This window comes from Ictidomys tridecemlineatus, chromosome 15 (assembly GCF_052094955.1).
Source record: "Ictidomys tridecemlineatus isolate mIctTri1 chromosome 15, mIctTri1.hap1, whole genome shotgun sequence".
In the NCBI taxonomy this organism is placed as follows: domain Eukaryota; kingdom Metazoa; phylum Chordata; class Mammalia; order Rodentia; family Sciuridae; genus Ictidomys; species Ictidomys tridecemlineatus.
Window position 1 is genome coordinate 44515470 of NC_135491.1, and position 15031 is coordinate 44530500.

The 15031-nt window shown below is 52.8% G+C and overlaps 2 protein-coding genes across 3 annotated transcripts; both read left to right on the forward strand.

The window, feature by feature from the left end:
- The first annotated feature begins 758 nt into the window (after positions 1 to 758).
- On the forward strand, positions 759 to 12305 carry Edc4 (enhancer of mRNA decapping 4). 2 transcript variants are annotated; one of them, XM_005318334.5, is made up of 29 exons: positions 759 to 1031; positions 3607 to 3763; positions 4171 to 4282; positions 4572 to 4671; positions 4915 to 5104; positions 5206 to 5353; positions 5438 to 5542; positions 5860 to 5969; positions 6059 to 6142; positions 6238 to 6333; positions 6433 to 6535; positions 6639 to 6819; positions 6917 to 6989; positions 7097 to 7188; positions 7266 to 7453; positions 7526 to 7659; positions 7752 to 7905; positions 8229 to 8662; positions 8748 to 8852; positions 8937 to 9089; positions 9171 to 9207; positions 9331 to 9508; positions 9609 to 9764; positions 9869 to 9984; positions 10071 to 10236; positions 10321 to 10507; positions 10597 to 10816; positions 11359 to 11522; positions 11762 to 12305. In XM_005318334.5, the coding sequence occupies exons 1-29, from the start codon at positions 950 to 952 to the stop codon at positions 11952 to 11954; spliced, it is 4218 nt and encodes a 1405-aa protein (XP_005318391.2). In that variant the 5' UTR covers positions 759 to 949; the 3' UTR covers positions 11955 to 12305. The 2 variants fall into 2 exon arrangements, with proteins under 2 accessions (XP_005318391.2, XP_021577348.2); XM_021721673.3 differs by having other exon boundaries at positions 7752 to 7830.
- Positions 12306 to 12621: 316 nt separating this feature from the next.
- Nrn1l (neuritin 1 like) lies at positions 12622 to 14142 on the forward strand. The gene is made up of 3 exons (XM_021721674.3): positions 12622 to 12764; positions 13489 to 13621; positions 13750 to 14142. The coding sequence occupies exons 1-3, from the start codon at positions 12689 to 12691 to the stop codon at positions 14033 to 14035; spliced, it is 495 nt and encodes a 164-aa protein (XP_021577349.2). The 5' UTR covers positions 12622 to 12688; the 3' UTR covers positions 14036 to 14142.
- Positions 14143 to 15031: the final 889 nt, after the last annotated feature.

Here is a 15031-nt window from a genome sequence, read left to right on the forward strand (position 1 = left end):
AAGGAGAAGGATTTTCTCAGACCCCTCAGGTTTCCTGGCTAAACTGGGCACACACAGAGCTGGATGTGCTGTTTGTCAGGGCAGCATATTCAGATTTCATTGGGACTGGTCTCCAGCTGCTGTGTTTGGGGAAGTTTGGGTTGGGGAGAGGTAGATGCCTGCTGCCTCTTAAACCATCCTGTATAAAATCTGCAATACAGCTTCTTCCATGTATCTGTACCTGAAATGTCTGCAATAAAGAGGTGTTTGTAAACTATGGTTTCTTTCTTTCTAACCCGAGAGGAAACCCCGTGGGACAAGGGATGCTGGGGGACAGTAGGAAACAATGACTGTGACCTTTATGGTGGGACTATCTCCCCTGCCCTTGTAATTCCTGTACTTAATGACCTCGTGGGTCCCCTCAGGCCTTGGGTTATTCCAACCCATTTCCCAAAGGGGACACAGGCCTCTGTCAATTTCAGTTTATCCTGGGGGCTTGAGGAACTCTACCCTGGGCGGTGGAGTTAATCCTGTCCTAGGTCTATATAGACTTCATTTAGAGTAGACAGGAACTAGACTCGTCCCAAGGTTGGGACGAGTCGGGCTACCAGCCCGCTAATTGTACGTGGACTTTTGCTGCCCTTCAGTCTAACACAACTCCGACCTCACTGGCACTGGGTGGAGGTTGCAAAGGGTGATCGGCTTCTGTAGAAGCTAGGCATTCTCCTCTACCCCGGAACCTTTTTTCTTTCGTCCTCGCAGGTTCCGGGAGCGGAGGCTTTTGGGGGCCGGAAGTGGAGGCGGTTGGTGGGGTTGGCGGGGCTCTGGACGCTGCACGGGCGGCGGTTTAGGAGCTGCGGGTGGACTGAGCGTAGTTACCGGCGCCCAGCTCTCTGCCCCATCCTGGCTGGGCGGTGCGCGGCGGCAGCGGAACGAACGCCGTCCGGGCGGAGCGCCTGCGGCTGGGCCCATGGCCTCTTGCGCGAGCATCGACATCGAGGACGCCACGCAGCACCTGCGGGACATCCTCAAGCTGGACCGGCCCGCGGGGGGTGAGCGGGGATAGCGCGGGTGGGCCCTCTGCAAGCAGGGGAGTAGGTAGCGTGGATCTGAACCATTCTCAGAGCCCGCAGTTCCTCTAGGTCCCTTAGGCCGATGAGGGCAGACCAAGTTAAAATCCCTAAGCGTACCGGGCGACTAGTGCATACCCCTGGGTATGACCCCTCCCCATCCTGACGCCAGATTATCTCGTCTCATCCTTGAGAGTCTCAGCTGAAGGTGAGGTCCCTTCTTTGAACCGAGGCGCCCCTCTGGTTTTCTGGCCACAAAGACTGGTATTCTTGGTACTGGCCCAGCGCCCCTAGCCTTTCGCGGTGGATCAAAGGCCTACAGTTAAGCGCTGTGCTGAAGAACCTCTGGTCATTCTCTACAACTTGCTCTTCCCTCTGGAATGCGACTCTAGGCCTGCCTTTGCTCTGAAATCTATTTTTTGGAGGAAGGTGGCCAACCCCAATTCCGTGTTCATTCTGTGATTAAGGCAAATCACAGATTGCACAACCTTGATTGGATTAGGTTTCAAACATCTACAAGCCTAGCTTGTTCCAGTTCATTCAAATATCACTAGTGATACTTGTGAAGCTCCCTTGCTTACCAAGAGCCCCCGAACAGAGCTAACAGGGTTGCAGTAAAATGTTGTCATTGTAAAAGAGTACTGTTTTGGTACTGTTATGGAAATAGGGTGGAGGGAGAATGGAGCTGGAGATGCAGAGGGCAGATCTGAGAGAGGAGACTGTTTGGGCTAGGTCTCATAATAAGGACAGATCTTGGGTATCAGGAAGCCACAGGTTACAAAAAGTTGTAGCGGTGAAAGGACTGGCTTGAGATGGTGGTATGGGTGTGTGGAGGCCACATTGAGAATTGGTGTTTATACTTTTTGGATGGCCCAGTCTGGCTGCTTCTGGAAGCAGGCACTGGTGGTTAGCTCCAGGTGGGTTTAGGTAACTCATACTCTGCGGAAATCTATTTGCTGCCTGAGACCATTGGGCCCTTTGACCCATACTTTGTGTGCTCCCTTTCTTCATGAGTGTAGCTTGTGCCTCAAATGCCCATATCATCTGCTGAGCAGACTACACTCCACAGAGATTTGGTAGAGCTTGGCATGACCAACCACATACAGCCTGAGCCTCCAGTTTATCTTCATGGTAGGCTGCCTGAAAGGGAGAATGATCACCTTTTCCCTGAGCAGCTATGATGGCTCTGAACCTTGTGAAGTGACCTGGAGGCTTTCCTCATAACTCCATTGTTTATTGATTGGCACTTGATTTTCATTTGCCAAGTAGCTCTTGCTTGTCTCCTCCCCACGAAGGACCAAGTCATAACTCATACTGTTTTGTAACTGGAAATTTGCTATGTTCCTGAAGCCCCAGTCACCTTGCTTCCTGGGAGTTTTGGCAGTGGTATATAAGCCAGTGAGAGTGCTCAAAAACCAGCCAGTGCAAACAGTTAAGATCTTGTCTTTCCTAACACCATGCTTCACCCTATAGTTTCTCTCCTTTTTGTTCAGCTCCTTCGTGTACATTTCCCCAGAGTTTACCTGTCTGAGATGACTTCAAAGAGATTTCTGTTTGGGACAGGACCCTTGCTTTCTTACTGCCACATTTATTCATGCCTTAGGAGCCCTTCTCTCCAAACCCTGCCACTGCTTTGGTAATAGGCCCTGGTTATCTGTCACCAGATTCTTAGTTTGTATGCTGCCTTAAAACAGCCAACCTACTGGTTGAAGCTGACCGTGTCACAACACCTTTTCCTTTAAAATTCTTTTGTGGGGTTGGGAATGTAACTTAGTAGTAGAGTATTGGCCTAGCATGTACAAGGCCCTGGGTTCTATTCCCAGCACCTCTAAAAAAGAAGAAAAAAAAATTGTGGTTCTCATTGTCCACAGGGAGAGTTTAAGCACCTCAGTGTCATACCTGAGGCCTCTGCAGCCTTGTTTTCCCTCCATTTTCCTGCTTTTCTTTTGTTGTGATTACAGTGATTATAATAGTGAAGGTGAGGTCCCTTCTTTGAACTGAGGTGCCCCAACCACATTGAACTCTCATCTCCTAGGTTGAGAGGTGAGGACACAAGCTAAGGGCTTTATCTGGGTGCCCAGTATAGAATGGAAGTAGGCTCATTCCCAAGGAGGGAGGTGAGCAAGGGAAGCTGTGGGACTGAGAACAATGGACCAGGCAAAGCTGGTCATCTGGGACTAGAAATCTTTACCAGGTGGCCTTTGCCATGCTCTCTCTCAAGTGTTCCTCTTGGAACACCTAGGCTGACCCCGGCCTGATATTACCTAGCTTCACACATGCTAGATAGGCACTCTACTACTGAGCTATACCTTCAGCCCCATCAGAGGATCTTTAATGGCATGTATCCCTCCTCCAGATGGAAGAACCTCATGTTCATCCTTGGTCCTTATATCAGCATTTATAGAATGAAATATGAACAAAGGGCCCTCCTTCCTATGGACATACTATGTTCAGTTTTTTTTTCCTAGAGCACCTCATGGTCCAGAAGGAAGTTCTATTGTAAGAGGGGCTAGTTGGAATGTGTAACAACCTTATCAGGGTGTCTCTCTTTCCCCAGGCCCCAGTGCAGAGAGCCAGCGGTCATCTAGTGCCTATAATGGGGACCTCAATGGGCTCCTGGTACCAGACCCCCTCTGCTCAGGTGATGGTACCTCAACAAGTAAGCCTGGTCTGCGGATCATACCACCCATTAACCTGCAAGAGAAACAGGTCATGTAAGTAGCCGAGAGATGGCAAATGTGCTGATGGTACTTTGGGGGCATCTGCTAAATGAGGGCAAGAGGTGCCAGCAGCCTCTGCTGGATGACCTGGGACAGAGCACTCAACTACATTGAACTCTCATCTCCTGGGTTGAGAGGTGAGGACACAAGCTAAGGGCTTTACCTGGGTGCCCAGTATAGAATGGAAGTAGGCTCATTCTCAAGGAGGGAGGTGAGCAAGGGAAGCTGTGGGTCTGAGAACAATGGACCAGGCAAAGCTGGTCATCTGGGACTAGAAACCTTTACCAGGTGGCTGTGTCTTCTCCTTTTCTAATCTTGCCGTTAAGGTATACCAGACATATGTAACCCTACCATTAAGCTTTTGGGTGAATAAAACAAAGTTCGTGCACCCCTCTCTCCAGCTGCCTTTCTGGAGATGACAGCTCCACCTGCATTGGGATTTTGGCCAAGGAGGTAGAGATTGTGGCCAGCAGTGACTCTAGCATTTCAAGCAAGGCACGGGGGAGCAACAAGGTAGGTACCAGGATACTGTGGCACATATAATGTATGGAGACACACCCAGCCTCTCCCTTCTCTCCCATGAGTCCAGTTCCTGTTGGTACCACCCTGACAAACAGCATGCCTCTATTTCAGGGAGCCAGGCTTTGCTGTCAAACCTCTGTGGGAATCTGGCTCAGGAGATTTCTGTGAATGACTGGGTTTTCATCTGTGTCCTCTCCATCCCCAGAGTTTTGAGATTGCTGAGGCTCAGAGTTGCTTCAGCCCTCAGTTTCTTTGACTTTTCCTCACTCTGGGTTTTCAGGTGAAAATCCAGCCTGTTGCCAAGTACGACTGGGAGCAGAAGTACTACTATGGCAACCTAATTGCTGTGTCCAACTCTTTCTTAGCCTATGCCATTCGTGGTGAGTAGGGGCTCTGGGTTGTAGGAAGTATTCTGCTGGAAGCTCCAATTTGGGACCACTCAGATCTTAGGATACATTGGGAGGCTTCACTGGACTGCCCTAACCTCTGTCAGGCCTGGTGGAGCTGGGTAGGAAAGCCAGGCTTGAGATGGTGGCAGTGAGGCAGGCAAGGGAAGAATTTCTGTACTGTTTGTTGCCTAGGCCTAGATGTTTGCTCATGGCCCCCTGCTCTCTTGATTACAGCTGCCAACAATGGCTCAGCAATGGTGCGAGTGATCAGTGTCAGCACTTCAGAGCGGACCCTACTTAAGGGCTTCACAGGCAGTGTGGCTGATCTGGCCTTTGCACACCTCAACTCTCCACAGCTGGCTTGCCTGGATGAGGCAGGCAATCTGTTTGTGTGGCGCTTGGCTCTGATTAACAGCAAAATTCAGTATCCATTCCCAGGCATGGGGGCTGATGAAGAGTGGGCAAAGTGGGGGTTGCCAGGCATATTTAATCATCCATGTGTCTAGCCCTTAACATCCTGCTCAGAGAAGAGATCTTGGTCCATATCCGGCAGCCAGAGGGCACGCCACTGAACCACTTCCGAAGGATCATCTGGTGCCCCTTTATTCCTGAGGAAAGTGAGGACTGCTGTGAGGAGAGTAGCCCAACAGTGGCCCTGCTGCATGAAGACCGGGTGAGGGGGTCAGAACATGGTGGAAAAGGTGAAAGCAGCCATATTGTATGAATGGGTTGAACACTCACCTCCTTGTACCTCCAGGCTGAGGTGTGGGACCTGGATATGCTCCGCTCCAGCCATAGCACGTGGCCTGTTGATGTCAGCCAAATCAAGCAGGGGTTCATTGTGGTAAAAGGCCACAGCACGGTAGGCCTACAGCTGATTGCTTCCTTGTCCTCCTTCTCTTCCACATTCTCCTCATCTATTTCCCGTATTCACAGCTGTCCAGATAGCTTTACCAGCACTATGCCCTTGGGGACTTAGCATAAAGTAGTTCTTATCTATGGAACTCATTCTTAACCTAGTTGTACCCTACAGGTCTGGACTTCTCTGTAGCGCCCCCCATTCAGTCAGTCACAAAACATGTGAATCCACAGGGGTCAATCCAGTTTCCTACCATCTTTATTTGGGAGGGTCTCGTTTCCACCTTGGTCAGATAGCAAAGCCCTTTGGCTTCTTCCCAGTGTCTAAGTGAAGGAGCCCTCTCTCCTGACGGGACTGTCCTAGCTACTGCAAGTCATGATGGCTATGTCAAGTTCTGGCAGATCTACATTGAGGGGCAGGATGAGCCACGGTAAGGCAAAGCCTGTGGGACCAGGACCCCCTTTGCCTCAGGAACAGGAACAAATCACTCATTCAGGTCCCTCATCTGCCTTCCTTCAGGTGTCTACATGAGTGGAAGCCTCATGATGGGCGGCCCCTCTCCTGCCTCCTTTTCTGTGACAATCATAAGAAACAGGACCCTGAGTGAGTGAGTGGGATACAAGCATGTGGTGGGTTAGACCATGGACTCCCATCCAGCTGGAGACCTAGCCAACCACTTGTGCTTTGTGGGTTTGTAGGGTCCCATTCTGGAGGTTCCTCATTACTGGTGCTGACCAGAATCGGGAGTTAAAGATGTGGTGCACAGTGTCCTGGACCTGCCTACAGACCATTCGGTAAGCAGGACTTGGGCCAGGAGCAGGCAGAGGTGGCAGGGTGGGAATGTGCCTTCTGTGAATTCTCAGTCTTACCTAGCCTGTTTCTTGGCTTCCTAGCTTCTCCCCAGATATCTTCAGCTCAGTGAGTGTGCCCCCCAGTCTCAAAGTTTGCTTAGACCTCTCAGCAGAATACTTGATTCTCAGTGATGTACAACGAAAGGTAGGCTGTCATGGGAGCACTCTGGGCAGAGCCAGTATCATTGGGAAGGACTGAAGGAACTCATAGTTTCTAAAGCTCAGTTTGGAATGTGGCACCCATGCAGGTCCTATATGTGATGGAGCTGCTGCAGAACCAGGAGGAAGGCCGTGCCTGCTTCAGCTCCATTTCAGAGTTCCTGCTTACCCACCCTGTGCTGAGCTTTGGCATCCAGGTTGTGAGTCGTTGCCGGCTGCGGCACACTGAAGTGCTGCCTGCTGAGGAGGAAAATGATAGCCTGGGGGCTGGTGAGCTGCTCCAGAGTCAGGCCTGGTATTGGTGTGTGGGGTGGTACTGAGGTGCAGAGCTGGCTAGCAGCTTAAGGTATCCAATCTGTCCTTTTAGAGGGTTCTCATGGAGCTGGTACCATGGAGTCTGCAGCTGGTGTACTCATCAAGCTCTTTTGTGTGCATACTAAGTGAGTGTGTCAGGAAGTCCCATCCAGGCCCTGCCTGTGTTCCTCCCCATTCCACTGACCTTGGCCCCTTTGAGCACTCTGTTCTCCCCCACGCCCTTTTCTTGCAGGGCCTTGCAAGATGTACAGATCCGTTTCCAGCCACAGCTGAACCCTGATGTGGTGGCCCCACTCCCCACTCACACTGCCCATGAGGACTTTGGTGAGTTAGAAGTGAGAGGAAACAGGTTGGACTGACAATGGTGTGAGATCTGACTCAAGTGGCAGCTTTCCCCACAGCCTTTGGAGAGTCTCGGCCTGAACTGGGCTCTGAGGGCCTGGGATCAACCACTCACGGCTCCCAGCCTGACCTCCGACGCATTGTGGAGCTGCCTGCACCTGCTGACTTCCTCACCCTGAGCAGTGAAACCAAACCCAAGTTGATGACACCTGATGCCTTTATGACACCCACTGCCTCCTTGCAGCAGGTAGCTCCCTTAAGTAGGGGGAGTGGGAATGCCCCACTCAGGCCATAGTGCTTATTCTCTGCATCTCTCCAGATCACTGCATCCCCTAGCAGCAGCAGCAGTAGCAGCAGCAGTAGCAGCAGCAGCAGCAGCAGCAGCAGCAGCAGCTCTCTTACAGCTGTGTCTGCTGTGAGTAGCACCTCAGCTGTGGATCCCTCCTTGCCCAGGTGAGGTAAAGGTCAGAGTTGGGGAATGGTAGGGGCTAGTGCCAGGTGATGCCAAGCTCTGACTGCTGATGCCTTGGCCTTCCCACCACCAGGCCACCTGAAGAGTTGACCTTGAGCCCCAAATTGCAGCTGGATGGCAGTCTGACAATGAGCAACAGCAGCAGCCTGCAGGCAAGCCCACGCAGCCTCTTGCCCAGCCTGCTCCCAGGCCCAGGCGATAAATTGACTCCCAAAGGGCCCGGGCAGGTGTGTGTGCATGTATGTGAAGTGCTGGGTAACTGGTGGTTGGCTGCAGGGGAAGTTGGCAGTCTCTTCCTGAACTCTTTCTTTGCTGACTTGTTCTGACTCAGGTGCTCCATGTTCCCTCAGGGGTTATATCAGTCTTCCATGTTCCCTGGAGGCTATCTTCTCAGTTTCTCTATCCCCACTTCCTTTCTTGGGCTGTAGCCCTGTTTTTCACCTGCATCTCCCTTCCCAGCTGTCCTACCTCATCACTACTGATTCCAGTGCCTCCTGACTGTGGTCACCCACCTCCTATCACTTAAACCCACATTTTTCACTCACTTCAGGTATCTGCTACTGCCTCTGCACTGTCCCTGGAGTTACAGGAAGTGGAGCCTTTGGGGCTACCACAGGTCTCCCCCAGTCGTACCCGCTCCCCTGATGTTATCTCCTCAGCTTCTACTGCCCTGTCCCAGGATATTCCTGAGATCGCATCTGAGGCCCTGTCACGTGGCTTTGGCTCCTCGGCCTCTGAGGGCCTTGAGCCAGACAGTATGGCCTCAGCTGCCTCAGCACTACACCTACTATCCCCACGGCCCCGGCCAGGACCCGAGCTTGGCCCCCAACTTGGCCTGGATGGAGGCCCTGGGGATGGGGATCGACATAGTACCCCCTCACTCCTGGAAGCAGCCTTGACCCAGGAGGCTGCCCCTGCTGACAGTCAGGTCTGGCCTACGGCACCTGACATTACTCGGGAGACCTGTAGTACCCTGGCAGAGAGGTGAGGAGCTTAGAAGAGAGAAAGTATGTTGGTGGGAGGGACCTCAGGAAGAATCATCCACTGCTGAGTCCACCTGTCCCTTCAGCCCCAGAAATGGCCTCCAGGAAAAGCATAAAAGCTTGGCCTTCCACCGACCACCTTATCACCTGCTACAGCAACATGATAGCCAGGACACCAGTGCTGAACAAAGGTGGGTGTCACCCTGGACCATTCTTCCAACAAGGGAGAACTAGCAGGTGGATAGATGCTTACCCCCTCCTTTCCCTTCCCATAGTGACCATGATGATGAGGTAGCCAGTCTTGCTGCTGCCTCAGGAGGCTTTGGCACCAAAATTCCTACTCCCCGCCTGCCTGCCAAGGACTGGAAGACCAAGGGATCACCTCGGACCTCACCCAAGATCAAGAGAAAAAGCAAGAAGGATGATGGGTAAGAAGAGACCTTGGGCTAGGGAGAGGGGTGGTCTCTAGGCTGCCTGATGTGGCCTGAGGTATTTCTTGCCTATGGCAGGGATTCAGCCATGGGATCCCGGCTCACAGAGCACCAGGTAAGTAAAGGAGCTCTTCCTACCCATTGGAACCCATCCTTTAAGGGCTCTGGGCTATTTCCCTGGTCTGGTGGGTAGGGATAGGTGGGGCAGGCATCATGTGATTCTCAGTGATACTGGCAGGTGGCAGAGCCTCCTGAAGACTGGCCAGCACTAATTTGGCAGCAGCAGAGAGAATTGGTAGAGCTGCGTCACAGCCAAGAAGAGCTGCTTCAGCGTCTGTGTGCCCAACTTGAAGGCCTGCAGAACACTGTCACAGGCCATGTAGAACGTGCCCTTGAGACCCGGCATGAGCAGGAACGTATCCTTGAGGGTGATGGCACAGCATAGTATAGAGGAGGGGTAGCCTTCTTAGCTTGGGAAGGGATATGCTCCGGGATTGTTCCTTAGCTACCGTGCAGAACGGCGTCTAGAGAGGGCACTGGCTGAGGGGCAGCAGCGGGGTGGGCAACTGCAGGAGCAGCTGACACAACAGCTGTCCCAAGCACTATCTTCTGCTTTGGCTGGGCGGTTGGAACGTAGCATACGAGATGAGATTAAAAAAACAGTTCCTCCATGTAAGTTTTGCTTGAAGATTTCTTTTGGGTGGGCCAGGTGGGAATAGGTGAACCTGTCAGACTTAATCTCCTGATTCCACCTTCCTCTTCTTCCCCTGCCCCAGGTGTCTCCAGGAGTCTAGAGCCTGTAGCAGGCCAGCTGAGCAATTCAGTGGCTACCAAGCTCACAGCTGTAGAGGGCAGCATGAAAGAGAACATCTCCAAGCTACTCAAGTCCAAGGTGCTATAGGGCCCAAGATTGGGGTGGTGGCTAGTTCCGACCAGGTTGGGCTCAGGCTTTCAATTTGGCCTCTCTCTGTACCTCAGAATTTGACAGATGCTATCGCCCGAGCAGCTGCAGACACATTACAGGGGCCAATGCAGGCTGCCTACCGTGAAGCCTTCCAGAGCGTGGTGCTGCCTGCCTTCGAAAAGAGCTGCCAGGCCATGTTCCAGCAAATCAATGATAGCTTCCGGCTGGGCACACAGGAATGTAAGTGGGGTTGTATAACCCAGCGTAGGAGGGGCGTCTATTCACTCCTTCATCCCTCTTATGATCTCCATGGTCGCCTCTCAGACTTGCAACAGCTAGAGAGCCACATGAAGAGCCGGAAGGCACGGGAACAGGAGGCCAGAGAGCCTGTGCTTGCCCAGCTTCGGGGCCTGATCAGCACACTGCAGAGTGCCACTGAGCAAATGGCAGCCACTGTATCTAGCAGTGTTCGGGCTGAAGTACAGCACCAGCTGCACGTGGCTGTGGGCAGGTATGTAGGCAGGGCTTTGGGCAAGGTGGGGTGTTTGGGATTGGCCAGACTTTGCTTCCTGTCCACCTCTGTCTCCCTTCCCTTTTCAGCCTGCAGGAGTCAATTTTAGCACAGGTACAGCGCATTGTTAAGGGTGAGGTGAGTGTGGCGCTCAAGGAACAGCAGGCTGCCGTCACCTCCAGTATCATGCAGGCCATGCGTTCAGCTGCTGGCACACCTGTCCCCTCTGCCCACCTCGACTGCCAGGCCCAGCAAGCCCATATTTTGCAGCTCTTGCAGCAGGGCCACCTCAATCAGGCCTTCCAGCAGGTATGACAGCATTTGGCCCTAGTAAGGTTCAGGTGTCTTCTGACAAGACCTACACACCACACATTCCATTCCCTCCACCAAGCTGTGGGCTGTCTGACAGACTTTTTCATTCTCTTTGACCTCCAAGCCATTACCCGTGCCATTCTTTTGTTCAGGATCCCTTTTTTCCTATTTCAGCTCACCTTGCCTTATGACCATTTTTCTAAGGAACCTTTCTTTTCTTTTAAATATTTTTTAGTTGTTGATGGATCTTTATTTATTTGTATGTGGAGCTGAGAATTGAACCCAGTGCCTCACGCATGCTAGGCAAGCACGCTACCACTGAGCCACAACCCTAGCCCCTTCTCAGGAAACTTTCTTTCTAATCTTTTTATTGATAGGGTAAAATACATTTCTCCAGTTCTCTGGGTCCCTGAGTATCCTCCTCTGGAGCCCTTAGCACCCAACTCTGTGGTTCTCCTCCCCCAGGCCACACACCACAGACAAGCAGGCATTCTATTCTAATACTAGCCATAAATGCTGCTGCCCTGTTCTGCCCCCAGGCGCTGACAGCTGCTGACCTAAACCTGGTGCTGTATGTATGTGAAACGGTGGACCCAGCCCAGGTTTTTGGGCAGCCGCCTTGCCCACTCTCCCAGCCTGTGCTCCTTTCCCTCATCCAGCAGCTGGCATCTGACCTTGGCACTAGAACTGACCTCAAACTCAGGTGAGTATGTGCAGTAAGAGAGTAGGAGATAAGCTGATAGTGGGGGTGAGAAGGGAAGCAGAAACACCCACTCATGCCTGATTCCCTTCCCTAATTGTCTCCACTCATTTCCCCCATCCTCATTCATTGTAAGGTTTAGACTTCCCTTATCATCTGTCCCTCTGGGCTTCAGTGCCACCAGGGGGCACTCCTATCTACTGGCACCCACCTGTAGCCTGTGCTTTTCCCCCCATTCTCAGCTACCTGGAAGAGGCTGTGATGCACCTGGACCACAGTGACCCCATCACTCGAGACCACATGGGCTCCGTCATGGCTCAAGTGCGCCAGAAGCTATTTCAGTTTCTGCAGGCTGAGCCACACAACTCATTGGGCAAAGCAGCCCGGCGTCTTAGCCTAATGCTGCATGGCCTTGTTACCCCCAGCCTCCCTTAGCAGCTAAGCCTGCCTTTTGTAGGGGTGGGTGGCGCTGAAGACCAGTAGACAGGCGTCGGCCAAGATTGGGGTCACATCTGCTATTTACTTGCTCAGGCCTCCACCTCTAGTATTTGGGGATTGGGGATGCAGGGTATACTGGCCGTGGTCTACAGATTGTGGTAATCAGGAGGGTAAGGCTGGGCCCAGGGCAGGTATTGTGCCTTCTTGGGTTCTGCCATTCCTGGAGCATGACCCCAAGATCGTGACACCACTTGAGTTGAATTTTCCATGTTCCTTTTTACCTCTGATTTGGATCTTTTTGTTTTTGAAAAACATTGAGAAATTCAATTAAATGCTTTTGGAATAAAACCTTATGTGTGTGGTTTTGGTGTCTTTGGTGTGACTGATGACTGCCCTTTCTCCCTCTGGGGACATCTAAGTCAGCCCATCCCTGGGGCCTGGACATCTGTTCTCATCAACTCCACTGCCTTCTCAGAGCTCCCCTCCAACTCCCAGGGCAAGGGTCCTCAGACCATCACAGCACGAACCTGGGCCTCTCAGGGCATGTTGACTCTCTGGGGGCACCTCTTCACCCTTCTGCCAATCTGGGCGCTGGGGGCGGAGCCAACAGCCTGCTTCGAGCCCTGCCCATTCCTAGCTTCCATCCAATCACGGTCCCTCCCTCCGTGGGCTGGGCCGGCCGGCTGCATTCCAAGCTGCTAGCTCCGGCACTAGGCTCTCAGCCAGGGACCATGCGCTGCTGCTGCTACCGCTGCTGCTGTCAGCGGCTGCCGGGTACCCTGAAGCTGTTGCTTTTGCTGCCACTCGGTGAGTGCGGGAGCCCTGGACCCAGACCAGGCTGCAAATCCTCTTGCTGGTCTCCCATCAGGCTGGGTATAGAGTGTGGGAGCCGGGAGTACTGCTTTCTTAGTGCCAGGTGCCAGGGGTGGATAGGTGTTCTGAGGGCCCCAGGAAAGTGTGAATGGTTTCATGATGGAAAGTGAGGAACAAATTGAGCCCCAGCTGTGGGGGGAAGGACCTTGAAATTCTGAAGTTCCTCTTCTGATAAAGGGAACCCGTTACCTTTGGCAGGACTCCTAGACTAGCCTTGGGATTCCTGAAGTTCTCTGAGGGTCTGGCCTGGATCCCTATCCCTGGCTATGTTGCCCAATCTCATCTGAAACACTTATCTTTGGTGTGAGGTGGGAGGGTCATGCAAAGCTTATGAAGGATGCAGAGATAGTGCCCCACCTGCCTCTAGACCCCAATCCCTCCATTCTCTCCTGACTTCTTCCCTTAAACCATCTTCACTTCACCTAGAGCCCCAAGAGCTCAGGAGGAACCCACTTCTGGGATACACAGTTCCTGCTTCTGCATCTTGGTCTAGGTCCTGCCTTGAAGGCAGTTGATCCCTAGACATGCCCCTCAGCTCCCAGGGGTGCTCTTTTCACGCTGAGTCATGTCCCTAGAGCACTCCCAAGGTAAACAAGCCCCTGGGGGGGGGGAATGGCCTGGCTTATTCTGTCAACCATTCTTCACCCCCTCTCCCCAGTCCTTTTACCCCTACTAGCAGCAGCCACAGAGGCTCCAAACCGCTGTGACACCATATATCAGGGCTTTGCCGAGTGTCTCATCCGCTTGGGGGACAGCATGGGCCACGGAGGCGAGCTGGAGACTGTCTGCAGGTACCAGCAGGTGGGAGGCAGAGGGCAGGTGGGAGGCATAGCCCTATCCGTGCCACCCGTGGAGCTGAACTTCCTTCCCATTCCAAAGCCCCACCCCAACCTAACCCCTCAATCCCATTTCCTAACAGGTCCTGGAATGACTTCCATGCCTGCGCCTCTCGGGTCCTGTCAGGCTGCCCAGAGGAGGCGGCTGCCGTGTGGGAGTCTCTGCAGCAAGAAGCTCGCCGGGCCCCACATCCGGATAACTTGCATACATTGTGTCGTGCCCCGGTGCGGGTCTGGGAACGAGGCACTGGCCCAGAGACCAACCAAGAAACACTACGGGCTACAGCAGCTTCACCCGCTGGGGCCCCTGCGCCCCTGCTGCTGGTTGCTGTTCTGGTGCTCGCCTACCTCCTGGGGCCTCTGGCCTAGCCAGTCGGGTCAAGTAGCAGCGCCCATGCCTCCAACCCTGCGCTGGCAGTCGCCGTCTGGGCTCTGCAGAGCGCGCACAGCTTTCATTAAAGGTATTTATATTTACACTAAGCTCCTTCCTTTCTCGCAGCTGCGACTCACTTGATTGGGAAAGGAGGCCCTAGAAACTGATCCCCAGCACGGGATGGGCTTGGCCAAAGGCTGCCACAGGGGACTCCTTAGGAACATACATTTCCCCCAGCGCAGAGCTTTCCATTACACTTATCTCAAGAGCTCTGGTTGAGACTGGAGATCTGCCGGAATGCGAGGTTGTTCTCTGCCTTTTGGGGCTTGCTTGGTGGGGGACCAGATGAGGTCTGGCAGACCGAAGTTCTAGGATCCACACTTCTAATCCTGCATACCCCTTCTATTCTGTCCCCTTGGGAAGGGGTGAGGTGGTGTTTGCCCTTGGCCTCACCCCAGCTGCCCAGGCTCCTTTCAGCTTCCAAGCTCCTGATCCTATCTGATCCTCCTCCCTCTGTTGAGGGTTCAAAATTACTTAGGCTCTGGGCTCAGTTCCCCTCTTTCTCCAAGGGTAATAGTCCTTTGGAAGGGGGGCTTGTTCCAAAAAGTGGGGATCCTCTGTCCTAGTCTATGTTCAAATTCTTGAGAAAATCTGAAGCTACAGAAACTGGGTTTATAAGGAGGGATCTCTGGCTTTTACTCTCCACAAGCCTGTTCTTTCAGAAGAGGTGTGCATGTGTGCAGAGCCCCTATTCATCCTGGTGGAAAGGAAGGTGAGACTCAGCATGGGCAGAAACTGGAGGAGACCTCAGAGAGAGGGAATCTGATTTCAAGATACCACCCCAAGGCTTCTGTGGGCACTGCCTTGGCCTCCTCACTTGCTTCTATTATCACCTCCACTTTACTTTCTTGTCATAGTCATCTTCTTTTTTTCTTGTGGTACTGAGTGTTGAACCCAGGGCTTTGTACAAGCTAAACAAGCACTCTACGTCT